Source organism: Mya arenaria, chromosome 10 (assembly GCF_026914265.1).
Source record: "Mya arenaria isolate MELC-2E11 chromosome 10, ASM2691426v1".
Lineage (NCBI taxonomy): Eukaryota > Metazoa > Mollusca > Bivalvia > Myida > Myidae > Mya > Mya arenaria.
Window position 1 is genome coordinate 5,582,507 of NC_069131.1, and position 9,420 is coordinate 5,591,926.

Below are 9,420 nucleotides of genomic sequence, written 5' to 3' on the forward strand. Positions count from 1 at the left end.
ATTTATAGTAACTTGATCTTGTTGAAAAGTTTAATACTTGACTAGTCCAAATAAACAGCAACTCCAGATCTTGGACAAGTTTTGTTTTGGCGAGTCTTCATGTCCACATCCAACTTTTTCTCCTAGCTAAGAATGACATTTCAAGCACTAAGTTTATTTAGTTCAAATATTGTACATTGAATGATTTTTTACCATTTTTGATATGGCACGTCACATAGTGAACACATCTATAATTTTCGACTTGATGTATATTGAGCTTCAAGATGACGCGCATCAGCTAGATAGGTCCAAAATGGCAATGCTATGTTGACAGAAGCTGATCGGAATTTAAGTGTTAAATGAAACGCTTGTGTAATTATACACACTTGTGTGATTAAACAATGATATTGGCTCAAGATAAATTATGTGAAACTTTCGTGTTCCTATTTTGCAATGCAATGTTTAATATTGAAGTGTTGTTACAGTTGAAGAAAATATTTTACTATGGTAGGAATCAGATCAACATGGCATAAAGGGAACCAAATTATGCACTGGTCAGTCAATTGTAACCACGCCCACCCCCCCACCCCCAGATCTTGGGAATAGCGGGGACTTGGACTTTCAGTACAGCCAACACCGGCTAGATTCCATGCCATGCGGAGACGAACAGTTGGTAAAATCCCCACCAAAGTCCCTGCACCCCGGGGACTCTAGGCAAGGCCAATTACCCGCTGTATTTAAAACAGACAAAACCACCGCATTCACCCGGCAATGTGTAGTTGGACTAGGCAATGTGGGGCGACCTGACAAGGATAAACACGACCCATTTCACCCGCTATTCCCCGTATATCCCCGGACCTGGGTTGGCCGTGGTTACAATTGACTGGTGCATTAATATCACAATTTTAAAGAAATTCTGAAGTACCTACTGTACTGTAATGTATGTTTTATGCAGAAAGATGACAACTGTGACGCAGATGCAAGTTGTTTCGAGTTATTTATATTATCATTATTTTTCACATCAATATTTGCAACAATTATTGGCACGAAGCAAAACGACGTCATTGTTTTTTGGATTTTCACTAAGTTTGTATTTCCGTGTTTTACTGCAACTTACTTTTAGTCGTGGGTGACCTTTCACCAGATGTATATCAGTCATTAATTGTATTGCGTTAAATTCAGCCAATTTGACCACAAGGTTCAAAAGTGCTATGTTTAACTATCTGAGGATTAAAAGTATCCGTAAATATTTGACCGTAGACGCTACCAAAATTCTTGTTTTGTCGCTTGTCATCTCCCATCTCGATTATTGTAATGCATTACTTTACGGAATAGCCGATTGTGATTTATATAAATTGCAGCGTATACAAAATATGTGTGCGAAACTTGTTCTTCAGCGTGGAAAATATGACAGTGCTAAAGACGCGTTATTCGAGCTCAATTGGCTGCCAGTTAAAGCACGAATTCAATTTAAGATACTGTGTTTAATGTTTAATTGTTCAACCGGAAATGCCCCATCATATCTCACGGAACTATTGACCGTAAAAATGCATCGACGTGCCGGTTTGAGATCCTCTGGTACGTCAGAACTTATTTACGATGTCCCATTTAATAGGCGAAAATCATTCTCTGACCGGGGTTTCGCTACAGCAGGCCCAGTTCTTTGGAATAAACTGCCTGTACACGTCAAGAACTCGTCTTCCATAGAACAGTTCAAAAAGAATCTTAAAACTCACTTCTTTAGAGATTTTTATGCATTTTTCTAGTCATTGTTCATACTGTGGTTTTAATAGAAGATAGACTGATTGGACTTATCCGTGTTTCTGTTATTTGTGTTCTGTGATATTTATATGAATTATAAGAATCCTGATTTATTTTTTATTGTAATATATTGTAATTTAAAGTGTTTAAAGTCTTAAGTTGAGTGTACTTTTATCATCTTAATCAAGCTCATGTATAATTTATTTTTATTTTTATTAATATAATTCAGCTGATTCGAGCCTCTGTTATTCGTGGGATCGATGTATAAATTTATTTTAGTCACAACGATCCATTTTTTAAAGCAGGTTATTTAAATTTTTAGAAGTAGTATGTATCGTGAATTGTTAATATTTTAATAATTCTCTTATTGTTTTATAGTTTTGCTACCTACGTTTGACATGTTTTATATGGTATATGTGTCAGTGTTTGATTTTGTTCTATAATTTGTGATTCTTATATTTGGTATTGTGTGTACAACGCCATTGAATATTTATATAGAAATAGGCGTTTAATGAAATAAATCAGTTTCAGTTTCAGTTTTACAAGGTGATGATGTTATTCAATTAATTATTTTTAATTCTCCTTTTTAGCACTAACAATCCATTGTAAAACTCGAGTGTGATGCCTTAAATCCGATTTGACATCGGAAATTCCACGGACATGTGTTGATTCATCCGCCATCTTGGATAAACCGGGTCATTTTAGGTCGTGCCATTAACACATCATATTTTGATGATTCTACTTAAAGAGTCTACAGTATGATATATATTTTAAAATATTTCGATAGTTCAAAGTATTGAATTAATTATGTTTAGCAACACTGTACTTCAGTATTCAGTTCGAAACATTTACGGATTTATTTTTATCGATACAGTAAAATGGCCGAGGAGTTCCGAATGCATTTATGTAGTAATGTAGTGGAACTATTTCCATGTAGTAGTCAATATTGGCGAAATGATTTATCAATATAAAAATTTGATTTCAGTACAGATTGTCAATAAATTATACATGACCCACTTCTCTCACTATTCGCCCAGATATTTTAGAAAAAAACTATGTAACAGCCACTTTAAATCAGCTGTGTATTCAAAACAATGATGAGAACTATTTACTGAGCGCACTGGCGTTCTTTGGCTTGTAGTTTGCTCGGCTGATGTGCCTACTTAGGACGGGCCCTGAGGGGCACCGTCCAAAAACCGGAATAGGATAATCAAAACATAAGAATCTTCATTGACGGGCTGATGACAATAAGCGTATTCACCGTGCAGACGACCACGCCAAAGCAAGACTTGAAAAGTCAAAAAGGTCAGAGACCTCCTAAGCCTGTATATTCGGTAGCTAGCATATACAATTTTGAGGTTTGTTATATAAATTTCTAAATTATTTGAGTTTTCCCTTCCTTTTTTTATTAAAACGTTTACAGAAGGATTATCGGAGCTTTAGTCAATTACTCACTATATGATAATTCAGTACATATTTTAATGTTTTGAAATAGAATCGGGGTTTATAATAAGTGATTGCGGCGTCATAGTATTCATGAATAATTTGATTTTAAGAGTTCAATAATTTTTGTGTTTGAATAGCCTCTTCGCAGTCGTTTTCGTAAGTGAGAGCGATATGTGGCTGGACTGCAGCCCAGACGGGACAGTGTCTGCTTTTGATGATGGGGAACTGAGCACTTTGAAAATGGCTTAGCAGCCGTTATACAGCAGGAGCCAGACCCATGGGTCCAAGTAGCGAATAGAGACGGGTTATTCATATATTTTTTTTGTTATAGATTAATAGAATCTATAATAGCGATCGCATTTTATTCAATTTCTTTAATTTTACATTCATAGCTTGTATTAATGGTATTAAATCAATACATGATACTATTCATATGCGTTACGTGTCCTTTGCCGCGGTGTAATGAATGCTCTGCGTACAAAGCGTTCCGCTCTTTATTAGAACCCCGTGTCCGTCGAATGTCATCAGGATAACGCACCTAAGCACAAGGCGGATATAACACAACTGGTGATCGATATTCTTGGTTTCAAGCGATTACAGCATCCACCGTACTCGCTCCACCGGGCTTGTCATAGAGTTTTAGAACGACCCTCGTATAACGCTAATTCATAGTTAAGGCATCATCTTAAGTACTTACATTGTGGATATAATTACATAAAGTGAACACACAATAAACAGAAATGTACTTGTACAGAAATATATTCAAACTAAATATTGATGTATTTTAATTATTAATGCACTCTTAAGAATGTTCTACGGGCAATATTTCTTATTTAAAGCACACGTCTACACAATTCTTAAAGAACCATTGTTTTATTATATGCAATCCCAATACAAACATAGCATCGAAATACATGTTAAGTGTTGTTTTGAGTTTGTGTTTATATATAAAGACTGTTTTCTTTAAGGAAAAAAGACTTCCGGAGACCACTTTATTTGCCATTGCTTGCTAGATATGTATTAATAACTTTAGAAACGATGTCATATATTAAATGTGTCTTTATAATAGTGCATTTAACATAATGCGCCTTTCTAATTCTTCGCATCGTCAAGTCGTGATATATTTCAAGCCTAAGAATACAAAGGGTTATAACGCCAACGTTAAATGAGTATGATACACAGCTTTATTGTCTTATAAACCAGGCTTAGTTTAGAGGCACATGGTTAAAAACAAGCAATGAATGCAATATCCATAACATGTATGTGTCAATGGTCATGTTTCCTGCTCATGTCCTCCAATGTTACTGTTATATACATCGTCGTGTATAATAATTGTAGAACTGGTCATAGTCATAACTTCTAAACGTTACTATTTTTGTCGTAGTATACATGGTCGAAATTGTAGACCAATTCATCGCTTAAACTTCTAAGCGTTAGTCATGTCCTCTGCACATGCCCCCCTACATTCTTGTAGTATGCCGTTTCGTCATTATAGTAGACGCCATCGTCTGTGCCGTTGTTTCGCGTGCTTGACCTTGGTTCAGAATCTAGAATCTCATACGACGCTGTGGATGAAATATGATACCTGAGTAAATACATAGATGGATTTGATTTAAAAGGTAATATTTGACTAAAATGCATGGTAAATGCTTGCTTGTCAATGTATTACTGTAGTTCAAAAACCAATTTTATGAAAAGACAAATTTTAATTTGCCACTTTGTTACACGCAAAGCGGAATTTGCTTGTTTAAAAGAATTTTCAATCTGAAAATTTTGAACATTTAACTTGAAATACGGCAACATCTGAAAGTATATTGTATTTTCAAATAACTGCTCATCCTAGCCTACAATGATAATTATGGATATAAAACGAATGAAAACAAATGTGTACTCGTGTTTGTCTCGTCTAATGTTGTGTACGGTTTATCCTGGTTCTGTTCTGGCGATATGTCTTCATATGTCTTCTTCTGCGTCTTCCTGTAATAATAAGAATGTTGCGCTTAATATATAAAAAACAGTGAAATCCGGGCGATCAAAATAATGCATAGATATATTTGCTATTTGTAAGAGCATTTGATGGAATTTTCTCTTTCTATTTCAACGTATGTTTTAAAATATGTTCGTATAAAAACAAAGTACAAAATGGGTATACAAATAAATAAAGGAAATACGGTCTACAATCACACGCAGACTGCAAAGTTCAACATAATTATATATTTCACTTACGTCAATAACTTATAGTGTGTATATATTTACCAAATAATCCCTTTCTTCTTCAATACTAACACCACAACCAGTGCTACAACAACAAACACGGCAAGAGCACCAACAACTGCTCCAACGATCATTGAACCAGAGCCGGTTTCTTCTTCCGGCCCAACAGGTGATTGTTTACCGGCTTCTGAAATAGGTGGATCAAATATTTTTTTTTATAAAAGTACATGCACATATCGTAGTGAACAATGGCTGCGTAGGTGTTACTAGATAACCTTTAACCAACAGGTAAAAATAACGCATTTAAACTCAAGTTTGAATATGAATTCTAAGTAAATAATTGAAAAACATCAAAAATGACATTTAGTATCAAATTAACGGCAAATATATGTTAAAGATACTCCTGCCATAAAAGTATCTATTGCAAGCATACAGCTTCGTTAGAGTACAAGAGTAGAGGATGGATGGTTGGTACCATGTTGTCAAATACAAAGTTCAATAACTAGCATGCGGATTTAGTTTATAACTTATTAAACAGTTAAGCCTCCTAAATGTTTACATTGGATTAAATAAATAGACGAAACAAAGAGAACCCGCCTAAACATTGTACAACTGGAAAATAAATGATCGTTTTAGTTGGATACCAATTTTATTTTAATGAAGTATTCACCGAAATATTCATTTGCACTTTTGCATATGATCGTTCGGTGTTCATGAAATGAAATAAATAAATATTTCCCTCTGAAAAACAGAATCTTATTATTTTAGACCTCAAAAAAACTTGACGTAAATAGTGTATTTTGACAAATGCGCCATTTGATACCCTCAATTTATACGAAAAATGACGTTAATAATTATTTTTCATAGATTTGTTCGCGATGACCTTTGATTTTAACAGCAAAATTGGACACAGTTTCAATAAAAAAGTGTGAAATCAAAATGATAGTGCACTGTGTCAAGTTAAAAACCCTAAAAACCGATCGAAAGCTTAAACTTATATGACTGCAAACCGGTCATTGGAATACTGCTTTACGTTACTTTTAAGCATTCTTGTGTTGATGTGAACTTATTTCCGTAAATAAAACGAATGCGACCCCCTCCCCATTCCATCCACCACCTTCACATTCGTTTCAAATTTGATATCAATTCAATAATTGAATATGAATTTGTTATTTTAAAAGAAACATACCTGTAGTACACGTTTCGCCAATGAAACCATCAATACATCCGTTGTTGCACTTTCCTGATGAGTCGCATAGTGATTCTGTTTGGGAATGTGCACAGCTCTTAGAGCAAATATTTTCACAAAAGTTTCCATAATATGTTGATTCGCAGTTCTCACAACGTCCAGATTCTAATTCACAATTGCCACCTTTACACGTACTGCTACATTTAAACGTACATAGAATGCCGTAATAAGAGTTCTTGCATTCAGTGCATGTAACACTGTCCGTACAGGTAACACAATTCGTAGGACTTTGAACCTGATGTTGACACGATCCATCCATCTGGTTACAAATATTACCAACACAGTCCTCAGGACATGTTGTATTACAAAATGATCCATATTTCCCATCATAACACGATAAACACTCCCCCGCTTGGTTGCAATTACTGTCATAACAGTTTATGCATTGATTGACACATTGTGGTCCGAAGAAGCCTTGATAGCACGCATTGCAATTTCCGGAATATTGGTCACATCCTTCATTACATTTGTTGGAACACAAATAGTTACATTTTGGACCAAACCAACCATGAACACACTCCCTACATGTATCGCTGTCAACACATAGTATACAGGTATGTGGACAGGTTTCTTCTTTACATGCACCAGTAACTATATCGCATCTACTGTTACACTGACACGATACACCACAAAGAGTTCCATACATTCCAGGCGGACAAACTGAGCATGTGGTAGCATCAAAACATTCTTCACAGGAATCATAACATGTTCCATAACATGTGCTTCCGTAAAATCCCTCTTTGCAACCACATTCACCGTTAGGTCCACAAGTGTCTGTGAGACAGTTTTCAGAGCAAGGAACTTGACATGTCGATCCATGAAAACCTTGTTCACAGGTACAAGACCCATCCAGTAGACTGCACGTTGTTGTGTTACAACCAATTGAACAAATTGTTCCGCATCTAATGTCCCAATACCCTGGCCTACATTCGCTACAATGTGTGTTATTGTTGCATGTAACACAGTAGGTACCGATGAGCGTACAGATTTTGGGCGCTAATTGTCCTGTCTCACAAGATGTGTACCGCCGTGTTGGACCTTTGTTTAGAAATTATTAAGTAAAAAACTCTTAATTATTGATAAAGGTCTTTTCAACAATAAATCCAGGCACTTTTTAAAAGACACAATGGTGATACAAATTTTCCTTTTAAACAAGCTGATATTAAAAATGGGTATGATACTTAAATTAACTGGACGTGTTTATCTTGTTGGTCGAAAGGAAACTGTCATTTAAATTGATTTTGTATGTGAGACAACAATTTCAAATGTTCGCAAACATAAGTTTAACACAGCTGATGCCAAAGGTGCGATATCCAGGTTTATATCAATTTCGTATTTAAGAAGAACAACTTAAGTAAGTATACCTGTCGTTTTAAATGAAAAGAAAAAAAGCAACTTACTGGCAGGTTTATACATATTTACCATCATGTGCAAAATGCAAATAATGATATGGAAACACACGTCGTTAACCATCGTTTAATGTTTTTAACTTATTAGAATCCAGGTAAATGTTTTAAATATGTCAGGTATAAATATTGTCAGTTACAGTAAAAATCATATCCAAAAATAACTCATCATCTGAATTCACAAACAGCGCAGTATTAAACACGGAAGTATAAACATTAAACGGGTACTCTTCCAACGCCATAAACAATTTTAAGCAACTAATAATGCCACACGTAACTGCACATATTGAAGATCTAATAGGCAATGGGGTATAAATTGTTTAAAAAAGGTATATTAATTTCTTACGGTGTAATAATATTCATTAAATCAGTTCAGACTTTTTCGTTTGAGGCTGTTTTCGGGATAGTTTGCTTACATAATCTTTCTTGAATAGAAAAAAAATCAAATTCTGCTTCAAATTTTGTAATAAACACAACTATAGTTTTGCATGTTGCATGTTCCTTTAAACTTAATGCATATGCATAGATTAATCTAAAATGCTATTGAACCAAGTGGTAAAGTTATTTATATTTTTACAATGTGTGGAAACTTGTACTAATTTCAGCCCAAATACAAAGTAAATGAATAGGTATTGTATCTGTAAAATATCGCTAGTAAGTCTAGTTTCAATTAGCTGAATAAATGTCCTCATACAACAGAACCATACAAAGACTTGTTAAGTAGGTATAAAATAAAATAGACCATGTTTAAAGTCCTAAGGTAAAGGTTTAACATACACTTAACGAGAGCCTACAATGCACCATAGCAAACCACAGATACATGTTAACAGCTGTATTAATAAATGTTGGGATAACCACCTTGGAATGGTCACCGAGTGCACTTGGGGTTTAAACTAGGGTATGGTTCCAAACGTCTTATTTTTCACAGCCTGTATAAACACATCACACCAAAACAAACGATGCCGTCACAGAAAAATATTATAGAAAGAACACCAGGTTGTGTATTAATAAATATTGATATACCGCTTTGAAAAGGTCAATGAAAACACTGCAGAATGTATGAGGGCTCTTGTTTCAGATTTTATAACAACAAACAATGCATTGTTAGAACACTGCGAACGTGAATATTGTTTAAGATGATGCATGCCATCTGTAAGAACAATATTAAAGTAAATATTTCTGATTGAGCACAGAAAAAACACTTCATTTGTATGTGACTTGCGGATGCGGCGAAACAAGAGACTCCGATTTTGAAAAGCGAATACATGGCTGAAATTTCGAAGTGATCTTGGCCTTACAGGTATCCCGTCATACAGCTAGCGAGCACAAACTTATGCAACTTTTGTTGTTAAATGTACTTATAAT

At 34.9% G+C, this 9,420-nt stretch overlaps 1 protein-coding gene across 1 annotated transcript; it reads right to left on the minus strand.

The window, feature by feature from the left end:
- Nucleotides 1-4,099: 4,099 nt before the first annotated feature.
- Nucleotides 4,100-8,211, minus strand: LOC128206321 (multiple epidermal growth factor-like domains protein 10). The gene is made up of 5 exons (XM_052908698.1): nt 8,050-8,211; nt 6,590-7,687; nt 5,443-5,587; nt 5,078-5,163; nt 4,100-4,751 (listed from the first exon to the last, which is right to left on the minus strand). Exons 1-5 carry the CDS (start codon nt 8,120-8,122, stop codon nt 4,624-4,626), a joined length of 1,530 nt encoding a protein of 509 aa, XP_052764658.1. The 5' UTR covers nt 8,123-8,211; the 3' UTR covers nt 4,100-4,623.
- Nucleotides 8,212-9,420: the final 1,209 nt, after the last annotated feature.

Coding starts and splice junctions, on each gene's coding strand:
- LOC128206321 (XM_052908698.1), bottom strand. CDS start 8,122: ATGGTTAACGACGTGTGTTTCCATATCATTATTTGCATTTTGCACATG. Junction 5,588..6,589: donor TGGCGAAACGTGTACTACAG/GTATGTTTCTTT, acceptor CACCTATTTCAG/AAGCCGGTAAACAATCACCT. Junction 4,752..5,077: donor ATTAGACGAGACAAACACGA/GTACACATTTGT, acceptor TTTCATCCACAG/CGTCGTATGAGATTCTAGAT.